Raw genomic sequence first — 24,357 nt, 5'->3', positions numbered from 1 at the left:
AATGCCCTATTCATCAAGGGAGGGATTTAGATGCTAAAGTGCATAATCATCATTTAATGCTTGAAAATGTTTTCTAGCCAAATATAGGTTAAGTTCTGACTCCAAAAGCCATGTCTCACTAAACCACTGGTTTTTAAACTCTTGCAAGTCATGGACTTGTTTGAAAATCTACAGGGCCTAGACCTTCAAGTTTTGGTTCCATGATGCCAAATTAACATCTCTGCACCACATCATACTAAATACCGTGTGTGTGTGTGTGTGTGTGTGTGTGTGCACGCACGCACGTATTTTTTTTTCTTTCCTAAGTAAACTGTGCCCTCTACCCTTGGTGTGGGACTACCACACCAAGATCAAGAGTCATCCTCTACCAACTGAGCTAGTCAAGTGCTCCTAAGTAGCATATATTTATCTACATACAAATAGTCCAGATACTCTACCACCTGTATGGAAAACAAATATTAATATTTAATTCTAAGAAATTAAAATTTTAATCGAGTTTAGAGGAAGTGCAGAAATATTTCTAAATACTTCAGATTTTTACTAATTTTGCCTCTTGGAATGGGATGAGAATCAAGGCAGACATTCTTATGTGTAATCCAACAGTTGCATTTCAAGTAAACACTACAAATAATATATAAAGTCCTGAAACTAGTTTTAAGATTTACTTGAGACCAAGAGAGAGAAAACTCACAAGTACAAGTGGGGAGGAGGATTAGTGGGAGAGGGAAAAACAGACTCCCTACTGAGCAGGAAGCCCAACTTGGGGCTCAGTCCCAGGACCCCGAGATCAGGACCTCAGCTGAAGTCAGATGTTTAACTGACTGAGCCACCCAGGTGTCCTGAAATTAGTTCTGTTCATTTAAAAATAAGTTTAGCCTAGTGCAAGATGAAATCCTAGGCTTCAAATAAAAAAAAATGGTTTATTCCACTGTTTGCAGCTCCAAGTATCAGCTGCTATACAGAAATTATTCTTAAAGATTATATTTGAGAATATATTTATTTGAGAAAGAGTGAGCAAGAGAGCAGAAGCAGGGGGTGTGGGTGGGTAGAGTGAGAGGGAGAAGCAGATTCCTCACTGAGGAGGGATCCTGACATGGGGTGCAATCCCAAGACTCCTGGATCGTGACCTGAGCTGAAAGCAGACACTTACTTAACTGACTAAGCCACCCAGGTGCCCCCCAAAATTATTTGTGTATTATTTATGGGGAGAAAGAAAACAAATAGTTGTAGTGGCCATTTTATTTTTTTTTATACTGACTTATCCTCTGACCCTGAACAAATGTAGACAGCTAGTTCTCTATACTAAATTTGGAAGTACCTGAGTAAATATATTATCTTTAAAGGAAATGATCACAGATGTGTGAAACATTTGCTTTATTTAGTAACAGTCTTATCCTAAGTATCCTCTCCTAAATGGTCCAAGAAACAATTCTATAACAAAAGTGAATCCTAGAAGAGATGTACCCAGAAGACAATTTCTCAAGGAATCAGCACAATTGTCAATTTCCACTTAGTCACAGAACCCATTTACACTGAAAGCTTATAATCATTTATTTTTATAATTCTATTCTCTCCTTTCCCTATAAACATTATCTCAGTTTAGCATATATCTGTCAAAGCATCACAGTCAGGGAGGGGCAAGTCCGGAGCCCAGCCACTGCCCACTCCCAAGTCTAATAGTATGTGCTATGTGACCTAGTGGGTATCACTGAGCCTCTCTGCATCCCCTTTCCTTATCTGCAGTGGTATTTATCTCATAGAGCTGTTGAGATGATGAGTAAATAATGTAAAATTTACAAAGCAGTGCCAAGTAAATGTTCAAAAGAATCTCAACTAATATCATTCCAATTTTTCCATCAAATCAAATAGTATCCTCCTAAGCAGCCTGAAGATTACAATGGAAAACCAAATCAGAGGTAAATTAAAGGGTAAAAATCTTCAGAAATACTGCTATATTAAATTTTTACTAAGATATAATCAAATGCAAAGTATAGACACTATAATCAATTCCTACTTAGTATTTCAAATAACAGTATTTCAGGTAACTGTGTGGATAAACCCAAACATTTATTTAGAAAATATAAAACATTACTATTAATATTTGTCTGTTCTTTCTTTGGACTATCCTTTAGATTTTCAACAGTGCCACACAATTTTATGACTAAGTTTTATTACAGCTGAACACTTCAAAGAGTTGTAGTTTTGAAGTTAATTCTATTAATGATTAAAGAAAGTGTATTCAGAAGGTACTGTACAGTTTACATGAATTTATGGTACTTGTCCAAATATTACCAGCATATAAATTATTTTGTAAAGCTGTTTCTTACATAGGGTCTAAAATGCAACAAAAAGTGGAATTAGTATTAAAAAAAAAAAAAATAGAAGCAACACTGGCTCCTATATGCCAAAAATATAAGACAGATTTTTTTTCTTAAGCACTCTAGTCACAAATATTAACTATATGGGCTGAGAACTTTTAATTTTCAATATACTTCAACAAAGTACACAAGTAGAACTCTATAAATATATCCCCTATAATAATCATATGCAAAACCATTTTATCACAAATACTACCAAAACCCTCTGAAAAACGTAAACTACACATTTTTAAAGAAATTCTCAGTTTTAACAACTACAAAAGCAATATCAATAAAGTTATTTGGTTTATAAAAATGAAGAGCATGTAAAGTAAATCTGAATGCCACAAAGCTTATTGAGGATGCAGTCTTGAATTCTTTAATACAAGATACTAAACACTTTCAAAAATAACAGGACTTACTCTATACAATTTAAAGTCTTGAGCTGGAACTCCAAAAAGAAAAAACTAAGTAGTGGATGAAAAGTAGATATGTAGAAATAATGTTAAAAAAGCTTTTTATACAAAATGTACCACTCTTCAAATGTATAAGGCTTAATATGAGTATTTTTGGATAATGAGTCCTGCACATAATTTTTAGAGAAGTAGTCTCCAACCATTCAAAACTCAGTGTTTTTTAAAACATTTTTCTATTTCTGAAAGTGAATGAACACGGTACAGGATGCAACTTAATGTCAATTTATCTATACTGTTCCACACAGTAAAAATAAAAGCTTTTTTTGAGCTCAGGAAAGAATGTATTTTTTGAACACTTGATCTCTAGATAAATTCTACTTTTAGGAATGTCAGAATTTTGTAATATGAACTAATATCCACTAGGAACTGGCCCAAGTTTAAACAGAAGATATAAGAGAGTCATCAAGGTATGAAATAGTTTAAGTCTGCCCTATGTAATTATACAGTTATAATTACTTTTTACATGAAAGTAAAAGTGCTTTAAAGTAAAAAATATTTTTGTAAAAGGTATCATTAATATTACTAATACTTCATATCCAAGTAGGATTTTCCACATTAGTTTCATTTTACCCAATTCCCTTGAAAAGTATCCTTCTGCCACAATGTAAACAAAAAAACGGTCCATAAACTGGTGACATATCAGACACATCATAATTTGTGGTATGGGCCCTTTCAATGGAGACCAAGTCTTTATTACCCCAAAACTAGAGATTTTATTTGTTGCACATGCCCAAAGTAACTCACATTTTCTATAAGCCTTGAAGAATTTTTATTTAACATAATGAGAGGTTTAATAACACATTCAAGACTATGTAGCACTCTTCTGTGGCTGTTCACCAGCTGTTTTTATGACGATAACTCCGAGATCTGGAATGTGATCGAAAATGAGAGTGTTTTGCTGTTTGTGCTTTAACTTCAGAATTGGTATACCCCTTGGGAGATTTACAGGGGGATCTTGCTATGGAGTCAGAATGTCTTCCATGTGATCTTGATTTTGTTCCTGAGCTAGTCTGCTTTTGAGGTGAACTTGATTGTGATTTTCCAATTGACTTGGACCTTTTTGGTAAGGACTTGGACCTTGACCGTCCTCTAGAACCAGAATTCCTTCTTGGAGTTCTTGACTGCCTTGCTGAGGTAGACCGCCGTGGTAGTGATTTGGAGCGAGATTTAGATTGGCTATAAGAAAATCGCCTGTGTCGAGACCTGCAAACATTATGAATGTTAAGAGTATATATTTCACACAAAAACATTTAATGAAAAGTTAGGAAACAGCAATTTCAGGAATTTATACACTTTATATTAGTTATGTTTTTCCTGGATAAACTAAAAGAAACAATTTTAATTTTATTTTGCATGCTTTTAGTTCAAACATAAGTAACAAGTTTGTAATATTTGTTATACTAGAATCTGTGACCAAATCTGCCTTGCTAGATTTATCTTATGATATAGGTCAGTTCTGAAAAATGCCCTGCATGTTTAATCTGGGTTATACAACTCCCAAGAGGTACGAAAATCTGAAGGAAAGGAAAAAAAAAAAAAAAAGAAGAAAAGAGAAAGAGAGTAATTAAAGTCTGTCAAATAATGCTTATAAAGACAAACACAAAATCTAGATGTAGGACTTTTGAATCCTGCCATGATAGAAAAATGAGTATTAGACTAACCTTCCTGTGGGAAACAACTATATAAAGAAGCTAAATAACATTATAAAACAACTATTTAAAGGTATTGTAGAATAATCAACCCTAGGAGAACTTGGGGGGTTACAAGCCATGGCTCTTTTATCTAAGACCATTTTCCAAGTGCTGACAGGGGGAAACTGAACCCAACCAGAAAATGGCTATCTGACTAAGCTGGAGAGACAAGTGAGGATTCAGATTTACCAAAATGGTTGGTACTAAAGAGGCAAAATCTCAAGGAGGGAATGGCAGACTGAAAAATCTCCTAAAAATTTCCTATAAATTCTCTTCAAGTCATTGGCCATCTTTTAAGCTGTGAAAGTACAGGATCAGACTCCAAGAAGTCAGCAAAAATAGCAGTTGGAAGATTCAGGAATTAAGCTGAAATTCTATCAGACACACAGTGCTGGGGAGAAAAGCTGGAGTTTAAGCCACCAAAAGGTCAAGGAACTTAAGAGTAACAATTCAGGCTTTCAGTTAAGAACCCATGAGGACCATGTCCTACAGGTAAGGACCACACCCTAAAAGTAAGTATAAAGCTAAATAAATCAGCCTTAACAATGCCTCAAACCAAGCCTCGAGAGGATCAAGGTGATCTGCCAATATTATTCCACCTGCTAGAAGAAAACAACTTTCTTTGGAGGGTACCACCCAAAGTGTTTCAAGTTTTCATCAACAATGTCCAACATTCAATAAAGAAATTATGAGGTATGTAAAACAGATAAAAATTACTAAAAGCTAAGGAAATAAAAGACCAAAATAAAACCCAAAACCCAGATGCAAAGTAATATAGATATTGGCATTATTCAGACAGGAATTTAAAAAAATTACTATGACTAGTATGCTCAAGGAAGTAAGAAGAAAAGACAGGCAAACAGATTTAAAAAGAGAGACATCCAAGAAAATACTGGAATCTATAGAAAGAAACAAATGGACATTTTAGAACTGAAAATGTATTTCTGAAATTTAAGTCATTAGATCAATATAACAGCAATCTAGATACAGAAGAAGAAAAAATGAACTAAACTGTAAAACAACATTAATACTGAAACACAAGGAAAGAAAAGAAATTTTAAGAAATCCATAACAGAATGTAAGAGATAATACAGAACATAGTCACACAGTCAAAAAGAAAAACTGAATGAGGCAGAATCAATATTTAAAGAGAGAATTTTCCCAAATTGGTGAAAGGTATCAACTCACAATTTCAAGACACTCAGTAAACCCTGGAGAATAAGACACATTACCTTTATTTAATTAATTATTTACTTTTTTATGGTCCTGTTAAAATAAGGCCTCGAAAAAGTGGTTTAAGAGACAGTTTTCCTTTCCATGGAAATCTTTTAGTGAAAGGTGAAAGATTTATATGATTTGAAGAGAAACCAGAATTTAAGACACAATACCTTCAAAGAAGCAACATTAAGACTGACAGCTGACTATAAATATCAAGAAATAGAAAAGTATTATTTTTAAAAGCAGGGGAAAGGGGTGCCTGCTTTGCTCAGTTAGTAGAGCATGCAACTCTTGATCTCAGCATCATGAGTTCAGGCCCCATACTCGGTGTAGAAATTATTTACTTACATACACATATACATACACACACACACACATACATACATACATACAAAAAAAGTCCCTGCCAACCCAGAATTCTATCCTCAGCAAAAAAAATCCTTCAAAAGTGAATATAAAGTGAAGATTTTTCAGATGAACAAAAGCTGAAAGAATTCACTGCCAGCAGACTTCTACTGTAAGAAATACTAAAACTTCTTGGGGCGCCTGGGTGGCTCAGTGGGTTAAAGCCTCTGCCTTCGGCTCAGGTCATGGTCTCAGGGTCCTGGGATCAAGCCCCACATCGGGCTCTCTGCTCAGCGGGGAGCCTGCTTCCTCCTCTCTCTCTGCCTGCCTCTCTGCCTAACTTGTGATCTCTGTCTATCAAATAAATAAAAAAAAATCTTAAAAAAAAAAAAAAAAAAGAAATACTAAAACTTCTTTAAGATGAAAGAAAATAATCTCAGATAGAAGCATGGAATTATATGAAGGAATAAAGAGCACTGGATAGTATAAATATACTGATCGAGAATATATTCTGGAATAAAAGCAGAAGCTTTTAGAAATTATTAAATTTCGGGGCACCTGGGTGGATCAGTCGTTTAAGCATCTGACTCTTGATTTCAGCTCAGATCATGATCTCAGGGTGGTAGGATCAAGCCCCATGTCAGGCACCACAATGAGTGTGGTGCCTATTTAAGGTTCTGTCTCTCCCTCTGCTTCTCTCCAACCTTCTCTCCCTCTCTTAATGAAAAAAAGAAAGAAATTATTAAATTTCATTCCTGTCATAGAAAGCCAAATGGGAAAATTGTCCTTCAGAAAAAATCCAACATGGGGAAAAAAAAGGGGGGGGATGTTACTAAAGAAGGCTGAGGGGCAATTTTTCAGAATATATATATATATACACTGAAGTATGAATTCAACAAAAATGTATGGAATGGCTAACATGAGCTAGGGACTACTGCTAAGTGCTGGGGATGTAAGCATGAATAAAACAAAACTCCTTGCCCCTCAAAGAATTCATCATAATCCAGTGGACAGCAACAAACTATTTTGTTTTTTTTTTTAATCCATATCCACTAAAAACAAAATAAGAGGCCTCTTTATCTAAGATAATACCTCATATACTGTATTTACTTATTTTGTTAGGCTTATACGAATTCTGCTTCATTTCCATATACACACCCACACACGCAGACACAAAATCTGATCCTTATGAATATAAGGAGAGCCAGGTAAGATCTGCAGTCTTTATGATACAATTTTACAAATGAAAAAACAGGTTAGGGAGGTTAAGCAATGATGTTATAATGAGTCTAAAGCAAAAGAGTATTGTCTTACAAGATGGGGTTCATACTATTCCTGATGTTCCATGATGACTTGGGACAATAGACATTTTTTCTTTTTCCCCAGGTAAGCATACTACTCACAGAAAGAGAGTATTAGTGTAAATGCTGATCATTCTTTTTTTTAAAGTAAACTCTACATCTAACATGGGGCTAGAACTCATGACCCCAAGATAAGAATAGCAGGTTCCACCAACTGAGCCAGCCAGGAACCCCAGTGCTAACCTTTAGGAATAGAATTTACTTTTTTTTTAATTTAAAGATTTTATTTATTGGGGCGCCTGGGTGGCTCAGTGGGTTAAGCCTCTGCCTTCGGCTCAGGTCATGATCTCAGGGTCCTGGGATCGAGTCCCACATTGGGCTTTCTGCTTTCCTCTCTCTCTCTCTCTCCCTCTCTGTCTGCCTCTCTGCCTATTTGTGATCTGTCAAATAAAATCTTTTATATATATATATATAAAAAAAAGATTTTATTTATTTATTAGAGAGAGAGTGAAAGAGAGAGAGCACAAGGAGGAGGAGGAGGAAAGAAGCAGTCTCCCCAATGAGCAGAGAGCCTGATGCAGGGTTCATTCAATCCCAGGACCTGGTATCATGATCTGAGCTGAAGGCAGACACTTAACCAACTGAGCCACCCAGGTGCCACAAGGACAGAATTTACCTTTAAATTCTACATTGAAACTCCAGATAAAAACTAAATTATTTAAGGCTGTAGGCATGCTAATACAATTTCAGTTATTTAAGTAGCTTTACCAAATAATTAATTTCCATTGTGATTTACTATTATTCTAACAGAAATAAACTCTTGGCTAACAAAATAGACAACATGCAAATATCTTTTTCAAAAAACCCATTATTTTCATGTCTTCTTATAATAATACCTTTTTTTTAAAAGATTTTATTTATTTATTTGACAGAGAGATCACAAGTAGGCAGAGAGGCAGGCAGAGAGTCAGGAGGAAGCAGGCTCCCTGCTGAGCAGAGAGCCTGATGAGGGCTTGATCCCAGGACCATGAGATCATGACCTGAGCTGAAGGCAGAGGCTTAACCCAATAAACCCAAGTTAACTGAGCCACCCAGGCGCCCCAATAATACCATATTTTGAATTTATTTTTGAAAATAACTTATCTTTTACAAATCTATTGATTTACATTAATTTTAGTTTCAACATTTCACAAGTGATTCATTCTATTTCTTATGAGTTTTTACTCACCAGAACTTCAGATTTTTAATTACTGAGTTCAGTTAGGAAAATTTATTTATTTAAGTTTCTTGGGGAACCTGGGTGGCTCAGTTCATTAAACGTCTGCCTTCAGCTCAGTTATTATTTAAACAATAGCTGAAATTGATCATAGGGTCCTGGGATCAAGACCTGAGTGGGACTCCTTGCTCAGCAGGAAGCCTGCTCCCCCCTGCTTGTGCCCTCTCTCTCACTATCTGTATCAAATAAATAAATAAAATCTTTAAAATTAAAATAAAATTCCTTATTTTATTTGTCAAGTACACATTTTAAGATTTGGTTTTCTTCTTCAGTACATACTATTTTTCTATTAAAAAGGTCTAAGTTAAATCTTCCATGAAATAAAAACACTGGAAGTTATCCTTAAACCCAAGTTAAGTAACAATACATTCCAAATAGAGAATAGCACATCTTTTCTTTTTTTTTTCCCAAAGAGAGAGAGAGAGGATGGGGCAGGAAGAGGGACAGAGAGAAAATCTTGAGCTCCACAATAAGCATGGAGCTGGATGCAGGGCTCAAACTCACAACCCTGAGATCATGACCTGAGCCAAAATCAAAAGAGAGACACTTAATCAAGTCACCCAGGCACCCTAAGAGCATATTTTTCTAAAAAAAGTTGATTTTTATGTATATTAAATCAAATTATTCTTGTGGCCTGTTTCTGAAAACTCTTTAAAATGTCTTCCAGGGAAAGTAGAAAATTAAGTTTTTCAATCCTCTTATATTTGTACTTACTCTTTAAGGCTATCAGACCGTCTCCTATTTCTTCCCCATGAAGAACTTCTACTTCGAGTTCTCCTTTGGCTGGGGCTTCTTGATCTCCTATGATCACTTGGAGAACAAGGGTGACGTTCTTTTGATTTCATCTGGCCTGGTGCTAGAATATGAAATAATTTATTACCTGAAAACCTCAGTAACAGCTACTAACAGTATTATTTTCCGAAAGAATTTGAAATAAGAAAAATCTGTCATAACTAAAAATCATTCTGCTGAATAAATAAGATCTAATGTTTAGTTGAACTTACTTTTTTTTTTTTTTTTTAAAGATTTTATTTATTTATTTGACAGAGAGAAATCACAAGTAGATGGAGAGGCAGGTAGAGAGAGAAGAAGGGAAGCAGGCTCCCTGCTGAGCAGAGAGCCCGATGCGGGACTCGATCCCAGGACCCTGAGATCATGACCTGAGCCGAAGGCAGCGGCTTAACCCACTGAGCCACCCAGGCGCCCTAGTTGAACTTACTTTTTCGATCACCTTGTGCAAACTGTATTTCAATTTGACGGCCACATACCCATTTTCTATTGAGGTTATAAAGAGCATCTTCAGCATCGCGAACATCTTCAAATATGACTAGCTGTTAAGGATACTTTGAACATCAGATATCAAGTAAAAAATGTTATTTTTAAAGAATTATTTACATGTGACATGAAATTAATAGGAAAAACAACTCCAAGTATTAAACTTACATCTCCAATATATATATATGTATATATATATAGTCAGAATTTCACCTTTATTATGAAAACAAATGCCCGTTTATGATTTAGAAGAATCTATCTAAAAGTAAGAACAGAAACAAACACTTAACTATACTTTTAATGTACACATTAACGTAGTTGTAGTATGCATGTATAATGTAAAACAGGTTATAAGAAAAAAGTAAGTCCAACCCTGGCTAGTATTAAAAAATAAACTGTAAAGGACTCACTCCCTTCTTTCGGGTTTTTCACTGAAAAAGCACACAAAAGCCTTTATTCTGAAATTACAATTACACTTTCACTAAAAGGTATTTTAATTATGATGCTTAGGAGAAATCACTTATTACAAACAAAACTGCACAAACACATGTAACCTAAAACATTATACCTTTAAAAATGATATTTACTTTTGAGCCTACTACTTTAAAATAATGTTATGTTCTTATTACTTGGGATATAATTATAAAAGAAACACAAAAGCAATCTGTGAACATCTGGAATTACATATACTGGTTTGTAATATCCCACTAAAACTTCCTTATCTACATAAATTATATATTAAACCTAACTAAAATGGAAATAAACTGTATAAAATGACTAAATAGCTGTCTTTCAGGAGGTTGTTCACTGTTCAATTTTTTTTTTTTTTTAAATAGAAAACAGAAAAAGCTCAAGAAATGCAATACAAAATGAGACTTTGGCAATTACCTCAATGTCACTTGATCTTGAACCTTGACCTTTACTCTTTAAGGCTTGCAAGATGGACTTTATAAGAGACGAAGAACCAACAAAATCAGACTTGGCTTTGACTCTGGAACTTTGAATAAATGTAGGAAAGCCGAAGTCTCAACCTGGTGTTGGCTTTGTCTTTTGCTTGATAAAGACTTCCCCTCTTCCAGGTCTTTATATCTGTGTCCACCCTCCCTCTTTACTCCTTGATGCTTGAACTTTAGGTGCCTTTTTTCTCGCCTGCTCGGTTTATGCTTGGATTCTAGCTAACAGGTTGGTTCAAACTGGGGGGTGCTTGCCAGCTACTGTGGACTGCTTTAGATTTTCTGAGATAAAGAAATAAACACATTTAATTAGGCAATATTAATCTCATACAACATATGCTCCTGAATACACATGCGCATCTGCACACGTATACGGTATATTCACATGCATACAGTAAAACAAAGGATATTGAACATAAGCAAATCCTCTTGGGCGGCGGGTGTAGAAGTCAAGTGGAATGTAAACGTCTACTATAGGGCCATATCGACCAAACTCACGGCGCAAGTCCTCAGGCCTGAAGTGTTTTAGAAATAAGGCAAAGAAATATGAATATCTGGATTAAAATATTTTGCCTACAGAAATCCAGTTGAAATCTTCAAAAGTATATTATTTAAACTAGTATTTTCTAAAATTGTCATAGGAATCACTCAGGGTTTAGAAAGGAAGAAAAAAGAAAACAAATCCTCAGGCCTCATTTTTGGAGGTTCTGATTTAAAAGATCTAGATTAGGGGCTGGAAATCTGTATTTTTATAAGCACTCCGGGTGGCTGTTATGTTTAATCAGATTGGGGAAACAATGACCCAGGAAACTTATTATCCATCTTTGAAAATTATTTCTATTATAACATACTTTAATTGTCAATACAAAGAGGTCTATTAACCCTAATTCAGTAAGGACACATTCATTTACCTCACTATAATTTTATGTTTATGTTAATTTTGTTTTCAGATCACAAGAATTAGATTCTAAAGAAGTTCTAAAATTATTTTTCAGGCTTTAAAGAAAAATGGATGTTTTACTTTTAAACATAAAGCAAAATAACTATGGTATTCTTAAATTTGACAAATGTTTTTAAACCTGCTATATGTCATAGGTAGTAAAGAGGGGACACCAAAGGATTATTTAGCATATTTGCCTTCATGGAGCAACAATCTCACTTAAGAGACAAAATACTTAGCTACTATAGCTGAGAACTGTAGTGCATTTATAATGGAGCCACTGTTCACCTTAAGACTTGTTAAATTTTTTTTTTTTAAGATTTTATTTATTTGATACAGAGAGAGAGAGATCACAAGTAGGCAGAGAGGCAGGCAGAGAGAGAGAGAGAGAGAGAGAGGAGGAAGCAGGCTCCCCACTGAGTAGAGAGCCCGATGCGGGGCTCAATCCCAGGACCCTGCGATCACGACTTGAGCCTAACGCAGAGGCTTTAACCCACTGGGCTAGCCAAGCACCCAAGATTTGTTAATTTTTACAACCACCCTATGGTTGTTTACAGATGAGGGCACAGACAGATGAATTCACCTTGGGTTACCAAACCAGCAAATGACAAAACTAGAATCAAACTTCCACAACCTGACACTAGTCTGTGTTAACCACTACACTCTACTGCCTCATGAAGATCTTAGAGGTTCAACACCTCTAAGTTATGAGCACAAAACATGGCTTAGAAAAAGTAAGAGTACTTCAAAACATACTGTACAGAAAGAAGGCTCAAAGATGATTGCAAAACTGGTAACCTGGACAAATGGAAGAAAGATGGTGTCAGTGACAAAAATTAGACAACTGGTAAAGAGAGCTGAAGAGGGAGGAGGGAGGCAAAAGAACTGCTGGATTGGAGATGATGGTAGAACATTCATGACAGTTCTATAGATGGGGCACCTGGCTGGCTCGGGAGGCACAGCATGTGACTCTTGATCTCTGGGTTCCAAGTTCAAACCCTATGTTGGGTAGAGAGATTACTTAAATAATAAAATAAAATAAAATAAAATCTTAAAAAAAAAAAGAGTCCTGGAAACAACCAAAAATCATGATTATACAAAATAATTTTATTTTCATCTCCAGACTAGAAGTCCGTGATTAAAGCTAGAGATGTGAGAGAGATGCCTGGGTGGCTCAATCGGTTAAGCATTTGCCTTCGGCTCAGGTCATGATCCCAGAGTCCTGAGATCAAGTCCCACATCAGGCTTCTTGCTCAGCAGGGAGCCTGCTTTTCCATCTGCCTGCTGCCCCCCCCCCCCCCGCCACCGCTTGAATCCTCTCTGACAATTCATCTTTAAAAAAAATAAAGCTAGAGATGTGAATTCAACTACAATTAAATGTCCACTATATACCAGGGAGTGCAATTGACAAAATGTACTTTATTTTTATTATTTAGTATTTTTATTCATTTAATACTTACTATAAAACATTTAATTGTCTGCATTCTCTGGAACTACTGTCTTTAACAGGTAGTGACAATGTCTTTTTCTTTCATTTAATCATCTAACAAGTACTTTTTGAGCACCTACTATGGGCAAACTCTAGGGATGTGATGGAAAACGATTCCTGCTACCCCTGAACATGGACTAGAGAGTAATGATTCTCAACCATTCCTGAACATTGGAATCATGTGTAAAGGAAATGTTACAGAAACAGGTATTCCAGCCTGATGCGTTAACAACCCTGGACCCAACTCGTGCTTTCCAAAGTGGGCCTCGGTTAGGTTTAATTTTTTTAAGGGTTTCACAGGCAATTCTGAGAATCAGTGTTTAGGATCACTTTTAAAATGGGTATCTTTGGGGCACCTGGGTGGCTCAGTGGATTAAGTCTCTGCCTTCAGCTTGGGTCATGGTCTCAGGGTCCTGGGATGGAGCCCCACATCGGGCTCTCTGCTTGGCGAGGAGCCTGCTTCCCCCACCCCCTCTGCCTACTTGTGATCTCTCCCTCTCTCTGTCAAATAAATAAATTAAATCTTTAAAAAAGAAAAAAAAAATGGGTGTCTTCACCAGTGTACTAGTTGTTTGGCACAAAGTAGGCACTCAAAATACTGAGTCACCATTTGATATTACTGCTACCTACTTAACAGTCAAGGAGACTGAGAATGAAAGAAATTACTTTGCACATTAGTACACAGAGCCAACAGCAAAGCTAGAATACAAATGAGTATTTTCTGAGACAATCAATCCCATCAACCAAATGTGAGTGGCTGATAGGAAAAGGATCCTAGATAGTATAAAAGGAGGTTGGAGTAATGTGTGTCGTGGAGGCTTGGAATCCCAGAAACCAAGGGTGACAGGAGTCTGAAGAAGTCAAACTTCTCAGAAGAGCTGGCTCCCATTCACTTCTATACCCGTTAGCTATTGTTTTGTTCTAATTTTTGTATTTTCGGTGTCATCAATTTTGACATTCAGAAAATAGAGCATAAAACAAACACCTATGTATCCACCAACAGCATTTACACTTGTCATCATTTTCAGGAATTGTTTTTTGGAAATGAGATGTTTACATTTATATTCTTCTACCTGAGAAACAATCATCAGTACTCATCATTCCTCTGCATAACTTTGTATATTTTTTAAAGATTTTATTATTTATTTGACAGAGAGATCACAAATAGGCAGAGAGGCAGGCAGAGAGAGAGAGGAGGAAGCAGGCTCCCTGCTGAGCAGAGAGCCCAATGCGGGACTCGATCCCAGGACCCTGAGATCATGACCTGAGCCAAAGGCAGCAGCTTAACCCACTGTGCCACCCAGGTGCCCCAGCTTTGTATTTTTTTTTTTAAGATTTTACTTTTTAAGTAATGTGGATTATGGAGCTTGAACTCACAACCCTAAGATCAAGAGTCACAGGCTCTACTGACTGAGCTAGCCAGGCACCCCTCCATAACTCTGTTATTACTGTAAGTGAATATATGCATAATTAAGTGTTCTTATATATATCAAATTTTATATAAATAGTACCAGACAATTTGAATAATTTTGCTCCTTGCCTTCTCCTCGCTTGAGATTTCTCTATGTAGTTCTGGTTCACTCAATTTAACTTTGTATTGGTATTATCATTAAACCACAATTTACTAATCCATCTTTCTGTGGATAAACATTGAAGATGCTGCCTTTTTTAAAAATTGCAAACTGTGCTGCAGCATACATTATCATACATGTGCTCCGGGGAGCTCTAGGAGATCCCTGGGATGTATCACTCTGCGGTTGGTGAGTTGGAGAGTACGCTTATCTTCAGCTTCACTATACATTCTCCAAAGTGACCAGATCAATTTATACTCAACATTTGCCTAAGAATTTCTACTGCTCCACTTCCTCATTAACATTTTAAATTCTTATCATCTGATGGATTGTCGATGTTTTAATTTTAATTTACCTAACAACCAGTTAGATATAACATCTTTTCATGTGTATGGACCAATAATTTCCTGTTAATACCTACCAGCAGAATTTCTGGGTTAAAGAGGATGTGTATATATGTAATTTTTTTGAAACTGCCAAACAGTTCTGCAAAGTGGTTGTACCACTTTATACTCCCACCAACAATATATGGGTTTCAGTTGTGCCAATCTTTGTGAGCACTTGGTTTGTCAGGTTTGGGTTTTTTTTGTTTGTTTGTTTTTTAATTTTAGCCATTCAGGTGGGTATTAAGTGGAATTTCACTGTGGTTTTAATTTGCACTTCCCAAAGTACAAATGATGTTGAGCATTTTTTCATGTGCTACTTTTCCTTGTGAAGTGTCTGTTAGGAGTTTTTTGCCCTTTTTTTTTAAAAAAAAAAAAGATTTTATTTATTTATTTCATGGGGCAGGGAGCATAAGAAAGGGAAGCAGCCGAGACAAAGGGAGAAGTGATCTTTTTCTAGATTCCTTTGTATATCACTATATTTTAGAATTATCTTGTCAATTTGTTTTTTTATGTTTTGTTCTTTCAAAGTTTATTTTTTTAGTAATCTATATACCCAATGTGTGACTTGAACTTGGGGTCCCAAGATCAAGAGTTGCACACTCTTCTGAGCCAGCCAGGCAACCCCAGTTTCTATTTTTTAAACAGCCTTTAATCAAGAATGCCTTGAATCTATAATATAATCAATTTGGGAGGAAACTGGTAACTTAGTATTTTGTCTTCCATTCTAGGAACATGGTATATCTATCAATTTGTTTTCATTAATTTCTCTTGGCACTGTATTGTGGTTTTAAACGCAAAGTTTTTTATTATGTATTTTTTGTTGTTGTTCTTAAACTTATTCCCAAGTCTGTTTTTTTTGATTAAGGCAAATGAAACTGTTTTAAAATTTTTATTTTCAATTGTTTGCTGCTAATATATAGAATAGATTTTTCATAAGTTCATCTTGTATCTTAAACTTAATAAAACTCATTATTTACTATATTTTATGAAAACACGTTGCCTAAGAATAGGGCAAATTTTGTTTCTAGCTTTATAACTTTTAAGTCTTTTATTTATTTTTCTTGCCTTGTCACACTGGTTAGGACCTGCAACAAAATGATGAACTGAGGTTGTATGAGTGGGCATCATTGGCTTATTATTATTACTTTTTAAAATTTATTTACTTGACAGAGAGAGAGAGATCACAAGCAAGCAGAGAGGCAGGCAGAGAGAGAGGGGGAAGCAGGCTCCCCGCTGAACAGAGAGCCCAATGTGGGGCTCTATCCCAGGACCCTGAGATCATGACCTGAGCTGAAGGCAAAGGCTTAACCCACTGAGCCACCCAGGCACCCTGGCTTATTTTAAGATTTATTTTAGAGAGAAAAAGAGAGTGAAGGTGGGGGTGGAGAGGCGGCAGTGGGAGAGAATCTCAATCAACTTCACATGGAGCTCAGAGCCCAACCTGGGGGTTGGCTCTGATTGAGCTGAAATCTCATGATTGAGCTGAAATCACGAGTTGGACGCTAAGAGTTGGACGCTTAACCGACTAAGCCACCTAGGCACCCCTGGCTTGTTCTGATCTTAGGGGGAAAGCATTCAGTTCATACCATTAAGTACCTTGTTAACTACAGGCTTTTCATATATGCCATTTATTGGGTATGGGAAGTTCCCTTCTATTTTTACTTTGCTGACACTTTTTCTCACGAATCTTTTTTTTTTTAAGATTTTATTTATTTGACAGAGAGAGAGATCACAAGTAGGCAGAGAGGCAGGCAGAGAGAGAGGAGGAGGCAGGCAGAGAGAGAGGAGGAAGCAGGCTTCCCACTGAGCAGAAAGCCCAATGCGAGGCTCGATCCCAGGACCCTGAGATCATAACCTGAGCCAAAGGCAGAGGCCTAACCCACTGAGCCACCCAGGCACCCCTTTTCTCATCAATCTTGCTGAATTCTGTTTAATGCTTTTTCTACACCACCATCAAAATCAATATAGCCTTATATACACCATAAGCAAAAAATGCTACTATGTCCAAAAGAGGGTACCTGATAGTGGTTCCCCAACCTGACATGATAGTATGCATCAAAATGGGAATGTTATATTTGGGATTTGGACATTACTTTGTTCCATTCAAAAACTATATCCGAAAATTTTTAAAAATTGCTCTTCTACATGGTAAAAGAACAAAGATATTAAGTTTTCTTCCTGATCCAGATCTTGCTTCACCAGTGAGAAGAAAAAAAATACAAATTATAACATCATAAAAAATATGTATATATATATTTAAAGATTTTATTTATTTATTTGACAGATCACAAGTAGGCAGAGAGGCAGGTAGAGAGAGAGAGGGGGAAGCAGGCTCCCTGCAGAGCAGAGAGCCCGATGTGGGGCTCGATCTCAGGACCCTGGGATCCTGACCCGAGCCGAAGGCAGCGGCTTTAACCCACTGAGCCACCCAGGCGCCCCCATAAAAATATATTTTTTAAAGATTGTATTTATTTTTTAACGTAATCTCTACAACCAACACTGGGCTCAAACCTACAACCCGAGATCAAGAGTTACACACTCCACTGACTGAACCAGCCATGTGTCCCTTTAAAAATTTTTAAATCCTTCTTTGGTTCTTGCACTCAATTTCATTCCTAACAAATTTTATGCTAAAGCCATAGTATCTTTTAATGTCTTGTGCTTTATGGCATATATTATAATAGCTACTACAAAAAACATTTTAAATAAAATTTGGCTTTGTTATAAAACTAATAGAATTTGAAAAGAGGAAAAAGAAAACCACTCAAATGGATTTCTTTCCAGGCTCATTTTCTATACTTTTTCCTTTTTTCATTTATTAATATAATTGAAATCACATCACATAGGTAATTTTATGCCATTTGTTTTAACATTTATCCCAATGGCTTTCTTTATAAGCATACTAAATATTAAAGCTATTTTAAAATGTGTCTAGTTGCCATATTGCTAGTTAACTTATACTGCATGCCACCTCACACAAAAAAGCTTTTATTTTTAAAGATTTTATTTATTTATTTATTTGACAAAGAGTGCGCGTGCATGTGCAGGCAGAAGAGAGCACAAGCAGGGCTAGCTGAAAGCAGAGGGACAAAGAGGCTCCCCGCTGAGCAGGGAGCCCAACTTTGGGACTTGATCCTAGGACCCCAGATCATGACCTGAGCTGAAGGCAGACATTTAACCAACTAAGCCACCCAGGTGTCCCCCAAAAAGCTTTTGATATAAGTTACATGTAATGATTCTACCTTCACAAAAGTACTCAGTAGCTGTGCAATTTTATGTAAGATACTTAATTTCTAGGGGCATCTGGGTGGCTCAATTCAGTTAAGCGGCTGCCTTCAGTTCAGGTCATGATGCCAGGGATGTGAGAAGAGGTCCTAAATTGGGCCCCCCACTCAGCACGGAGAGTGCTTCTCCCTTACCTCCTAGCTCACGCTCTAGCTCTATTGCTATCTCTCAAAAAAAAAAAAAAAAAAAGAATTTCTCTAAGCCTGTTTCTAATCTGTAAAATGGGATTAATAAAGAATATACATTATAGGGTTACTGTGAAAATTTAGTAAGATAATATATGCAAAGTGTTTTAGTACAGTCCTTAGCACATGATGAATACTCAACAAATGTTAGGGATTACTATTCCATTAATACAAACCTCCTAGATGATTGCCCCCAGTGGTAGTGCTAAAAAGTGGTGAAAAAATTGTAAAAGGAAATCAACAGATTTCAGTTTTCAATCTTGATTATTCATGGTGGATTATTTAGATCAGAGATCATGTGTCACCTACTGATGTGTTTTATTTAGCCAGCACAACCTTTAAAAAATTTTCAAGGTATGCTGATGAAACACAAAAATCTAATATTTTACAGATTTTATATCTACAAAAATGGGAATTTTATGATACAACTTAATGCCACCATTTTGAAACAGAGTTTACACACACAGTTTTCTGACTTCTTCAGAAAATTAGGATGATATGGCAGTATGTCCAAATGTCTACATAGTAGTTATTAGCTGGAGCTAGTAGTACCAGATGCTGTCCCCTTTAGACGGCACCTGTTTCTTTCTATTTGCTACAGTCCACACCATTCTATTTTATTTTATAAGCTGACAACTTCACTCATGCATATTACCCTGGCTGGCTGGCCATTAGAATAGGAAACCTCTTTTTTTTTTTTTTTTTGTAGACACACTGGAGAGGCTTGATGCTTATTTAGCATTCAAGTGGTCTGTTCAACTGTGGGAATTTTTTTTTTTTTTTACCCTGCTCAAATTATACATTTTGCTTGTTTTCTATGTAATGTATTGATGAACAGATTGAGAAGAGAAATATAAACACAGGCATCTTTTAGATGTTAATTAAGGTATATTAACTCACAATCTATAGCTGTGATGTACATAATAGTAGGGATCAAATAAAAAAATATTTAACATTTACTCCTCTCAGGTAAAACTATGATTACTCCATACAGCTCTGGAGTCAAAGGCTCCAATGTATTTGGAGCCATGAAGCCCCAGGTAAATCATTAAAAGTCTGAGCTTCAGCTTTTCCTTATGTACAATAAAGCTAATACTGCACACCTAAAAAGGTTGAGCGGGGAGTAAATGAAGTAAACCCAGTGAAATGGAAACGTCTCTTAATGCCCCTATCCAACTCTCCGTCATTTCCTCTGGCGTCTATTAAGGGAGAAAGTGCTTTATAAAGCAGTCATTCCTTTAATATTTGTTTAAGCACTATGTAGACAAATTCTCAAGGCGGGGAGGAGAATGTGTGGACTGAGAGCATCACGCTGGACCAGGGAAGTCTATCCAAACCGGTATCATGGATGTTTATACTGCACTCTGAACTTTACAGGAAAACATTTAAATCTCATTCACTGGAGCCATCCTTTGTATTGTGTAACAAATAAAATTTCACCGCATCCCCTGTAATTATACCAGACTGAGGGAACCGAAATTGTAAGGCCCAAGGTACGCATTATTTTATACCCTCCGACCATCCCCAATTCTTCATCTAGGACGCAGGACGCGCAGTTTTACCGGGGCACGACGACAAAGAGGCCAAGCGAAAACACTACCGGCCAGGGGCAGGGAGGGACCTTGGCTACCCGGAGAGCAGCAGCCTGCGCGCCGCCGCTGCTCGAGCAGGCGATGGGCACCGATCCCCCGGGCGCCGGGCCCTGCCGCGGGAGAGCGCTGCGCCCGCGCGGAACGCGGGCCGGGAGGGCGGAGGAGCCAGTCCCGCCCCCGCTCCGAGTAGCCCGAGGGCTCGCACCGCCCCCGGGAAGGGCGCCTCCGCGGAAGGCACCGGCCGGGGCGGCGGGGAGGCGCCGGGCCGCGACCCGGCTGCGGGACGCGGCCGTTACCCCCGCCCCTCCCCCGCGTGCCAACCTGCGGCGGCCGCCGCCGCTCACCTGGTGGCGTCCGCGACGTTCCTGACGAACAGGGAGGTGTTGGGGGGCCTCGTGTAGCGCGACATGACGGCTTCCTCCGTTGCCTCCGGGCCTGCCCGCGGCCACTGGGCTCGCTCTTTTTCTCGCTGCCGCCACAGCAGTTCAGCCGGCCCCCTGCGCGACCCCCTCCCCTCGGCCTCGGCCCCGCGAGCGCGCAGCCGCAGAGGCGGGAGCGGGGGCGGGGGCGGGGGTGGAGGGGCGCTGCGCGGCGCGAGCCCGTCCGGCGGACCGCGTGGGGGCGGGGCGGGGCCCCAGCAGAGGGGATCCGGGGAAGGCGCGGCGCGGGGTCCGGAAGATCAAGGGGATGGGGGGGCGGTGCCGGGGCCCGCAGGGATGAGGGGAGGGGGCTGTGGGAGTCCCGGGGTCCGAAGAGATACGGGGAGAGGAAGGAGCGGCGTCCCGCAGACCAAGGGGATCTGAGAAGAAGGGGGCGGCGCAAAAGAGGATCGGGGACGGGCGGTGCGGAGGGTCCGGTGTTCCGAGGAGGTCTAGGGATGGGGCGGTGCCGGGGTGCGCAGGGATCCGGGGAGGCGGCGGACTTGGAGGCTGGAGTCCGAGGGATCGAGGGAGGGAGCGGCTGGGGTCCGAGTGTGCAGGACCGTGGAGGATAGACGGGTCCTAGGAGCTGAAGCTTAGCTGGGAGTTAGAGGATCCCGAGAGAGGGTGTCGAGAGTCTTCGGAGTGGGTGGGGATGAAGACAGTTCAACCGCTGCACAGCCACTGGGGCCTTCATCCCTGCACCCTCAGCCCAAGGCCTTGGCGATTGTTCCTACTCCTGTCCCTTTAGACTTGAGTCTTATTAGGTTTTCAAATTCAAAACCTAATAGGTTTGCAAATTCAAAACCTAATAGGTTTTCAAATTCAAATTCAAATTGTGAGGATTCGGGTTTTGTTTGTGCTTTGATTCTTCATCCATTATTCCCTTAAGGTGTAGTATTCTGCTGTGGGTACATTCATTTAGGTGTTTATTGAGTGCCTACTGTGCACCGGGAACTGGGCTAGGTGTGGGATAGGGCAATGAGCTTACATTGTAGAGAGAGGGTCCAACAATAAACGAATGAGCGATTGAGTATCTGATGTAAAAGAAAGCAATGAAAATGCAGCGGCAATTGAGCAAATTTAAAGTATCCTCTTTTCCTTGCTCCAAAATGTAGCCCAGCCCTTTCTAGTTATCCTCCTTCTTAAGGTTTGCTCTTAGAGTTGGCACAGCCTATTACCCAGAAACGTAACCAGGTAACTTATAATTATTGATAGCACCTTCTTTTTAGTCTCAGAAGTGGTTGATATGGGTGGATAAGTTGGGGGTCATCCTACACCGCTCACAGTTATCTTTAAGGTGTGAGAGCTTCCCAAGTTCTAGAAAGACTTCTGGAACACTGGCCATTTGTTCAAAAAGGAATTGCTTTGGCACAGCAGGCACAGGGCTAGACAGGGAATATATAACGGTAGAAAGTGAGCAGGGTCCCTAGTGTCATGGAGCTTACAGTTTGGTAGTGGGGCAGAATCTAATAATAACATTAATAAATGCATAAACTATGGCATGCTGCTGAAAGGGAACCTTACAGTGGTTGGTAAGTAGGGCTAGAGGGTCACTGAACTTCTCCCTGAAGTTTTGGGAAGGTGTTTGAAGAATGAAGAAGAGCAATCCATGCCCTGGAACAGCGTGTGAAAAGACTCTGAGGCAAGAGGGACTGAAAGGAGGCAAGCAGGAGTAAAAAGCTGAAGAGCAGGGAAGTGAGGCTGGAGAGCAGGCTGGGTATCCAGTAGGGAAATTTGGAATGCTGAGTGTACTGGTTTGCTAGGGCTGGCATAACAAATTACCTCTAATTCAGTGGTTTAAAATGAGAAAAATTTACGGGGTGCCTGGCTGGCTGGATCAGTGGAGCATGAGACCCTTGATCATTTTGAGTTTGAGTCCCACGTTGGATATAGAGATTACTTTAAATCTTAAAAAAAAAAAAAAAAATTATCTCACAGTTCTGGAGGTCAGAAGTCTGAAATCAGGACCACACTGTCTCTGAAGGTTCTAGGGGAGAATCCTTCCTTGCTTCTTTCAGTCCCTGCTGCTTCCAGACATTCCTTGGCTTCAGGGTGCGTATCTCTGGTCTCTGCCTCCATCTTCATAGGACCCTCCCTTCTTCTGTCTTATAAGATAACTTGTCATTGGATTTAGGGCCCACCCAGATAGTCCAGGCTGATCTCATGTCAAGGTTCTTAATTGTAAGTAGGGGTGCCTGGGCAGCTCAACTGGTTAAACAGCTGCCTGGGTTAAGGTCTTGATCCCAGGGTCCTGGGATGGAGTCCCATGTCGGGTTCTCTGCTCAGGGGGGAGCCTGCTGCTCCCTCTGCCTGTTGCTTCCCTTGCTTGTGCTTTCTCTCTCTCTCTCAAATAAAGAAATATTACAAATCAAAACAAAAAAGATTCTTAATTGTAGCTGCAATGACCCTTTTTCCAAATGAGGTCATATTTGGGGTTAGGGGTTGGACATACCTTTTCTGGGGCCACCATTCAACCCACTATACTGACGTTGTGGAGAAAAGAGACTTGACTTGGTGGGAAATTAGTTATTAATAAACCTATTCCTTGACCTATTAAGTAGGGTAAGAACTCCATGTAAACTATGAATTTGGGGCACCTGGATGGCTCAGTTGGTTAAGCATCTGCCTTCAGCTCAGGTCATGATCCCAGGGTCCTAGGATAACACAGGGCTCCCTGTTCAGTGGGGAGCCTGCTTCTCCCTCTCCCTCTGCCTGTTGCCCCCCCTGCTTGTGCGCTCGCTCGCTCGCTCTCTCTCTGTCAGAAAAATAAAATTTTAAAAAAGTCTTTAGGGCGCCTGGGTGGCTCAGTGGGTTGGGCCGCTTCCTTGGGCTCAGGTCATGATCTCGGGGTCCTGGGATCGAGTCCTGCATCGGGCTCTCTGCTCAGCAGGGGCCTGCTTCCCTCTCTCTCTCTCTGCCTGCCTCTCCATCTACTTGTGATTTCTCTCTGTCAAATAAATAAATAAAATCTTTAAAAAAATCTTTAAACTATGAACTTACTTAGTTAAAAATATATGTATTTGTATGTCCATATATAAATGGGATTGTTTTCTAGGTGGAGACATTATACTCTGATTTTTACTTTCTTCTTACGTTTGGTCATGTCAGATTATTTTTGAAATCCATTTTTTAATTGGAAAAATCCTACAACGCTCTTTATAGTTCGAGGAAAAGCTTTTGTCGAATTATATGAAAAGACTTACATTGCATGAGAAGTGAGTTTTTTCCTGTTCCTATTGATGGAGGTTTCTGAGGAAAGGGTTTTAAACTGTGAAAGAAGGTTCATTTAGACTCTTGAACTTTAAAAATAGCTGGAATTGGGGGCACCTGGGTGGCTCAGTTGGTTAAGTGGCTGATGCCTGATTTCAGCTCAGGTCATGATCTCAGGATGGTGGGGTTGAGAGTCTGCTTGAGATTCTCTGCTTCTCCTTCCTCTCTCCTTCCCTTCCCCTCCCTTTTACATACTCTTTCTCTCAAATGAATAAATAAGTAAAAATCTTTTAAAAAGTAGCTGGAATTGATTTAAGATTTTATTTTTTTATTTGGCAGAGATCACAAGGAGGCAGAGAGAGGGAGAGGAGGAAGCAGGCTCCCC

General features: G+C 38.9%; 1 protein-coding gene and 1 non-coding gene across 6 annotated transcripts; both read right to left on the bottom strand.

Annotated features, from left to right (window-relative positions):
• Positions 1 to 1,357: 1,357 nt before the first annotated feature.
• Positions 1,358 to 21,174, bottom strand: SRSF12 (serine and arginine rich splicing factor 12). 5 transcript variants are annotated; one of them, XM_059177107.1, is made up of 5 exons: positions 20,685 to 21,174; positions 11,303 to 11,407; positions 9,884 to 9,987; positions 9,379 to 9,520; positions 1,358 to 4,036 (listed from the first exon to the last, which is right to left on the bottom strand). In XM_059177107.1, exons 1-5 carry the CDS (start codon positions 20,747 to 20,749, stop codon positions 3,667 to 3,669), a joined length of 786 nt encoding a protein of 261 aa, XP_059033090.1. In that variant the 5' UTR covers positions 20,750 to 21,174; the 3' UTR covers positions 1,358 to 3,666. The 5 variants fall into 5 exon arrangements, with proteins under 5 accessions (XP_059033090.1, XP_059033091.1, XP_059033093.1 ...); XM_059177108.1 differs by lacking the exon at positions 11,303 to 11,407 and adding an exon at positions 10,828 to 11,174 and having other exon boundaries at positions 9,884 to 10,007; XM_059177110.1 differs by lacking the exons at positions 11,303 to 11,407; positions 20,685 to 21,174 and adding exons at positions 10,828 to 11,174; positions 20,311 to 20,556 and having other exon boundaries at positions 9,884 to 10,007.
• LOC131834891 (U5 spliceosomal RNA) lies at positions 5,787 to 5,900 on the bottom strand. The gene has a single exon (XR_009354986.1). It is a non-coding gene; the product is annotated as a U5 spliceosomal RNA (small nuclear RNA).
• Positions 21,175 to 24,357: the final 3,183 nt, after the last annotated feature.

Source organism: Mustela lutreola, chromosome 6 (genome assembly GCF_030435805.1).
Source record: "Mustela lutreola isolate mMusLut2 chromosome 6, mMusLut2.pri, whole genome shotgun sequence".
Taxonomy (NCBI): domain Eukaryota; kingdom Metazoa; phylum Chordata; class Mammalia; order Carnivora; family Mustelidae; genus Mustela; species Mustela lutreola.
This window is presented reverse-complemented; position numbering and strand designations above follow the sequence as displayed.

Excerpts from the sequence above, each read along its gene's own strand:
- SRSF12 (XM_059177107.1), bottom strand. The coding sequence starts at position 20,749 with ATGTCGCGCTACACGAGGCCCCCCAACACCTCCCTGTTCGTCAGGAAC. Across the intron at positions 11,408-20,684 it reads AACGTCGCGGACGCCACCAG|GCCTGAGGACTTGCGCCGTG; the intron begins GTGAGCGGCGGC and ends AAAACACTTCAG. Across the intron at positions 4,037-9,378 it reads CGGTCTGATAGCCTTAAAGA|GTCTCGACACAGGCGATTTT; the intron begins GTAAGTACAAAT and ends TAATGTTTGCAG.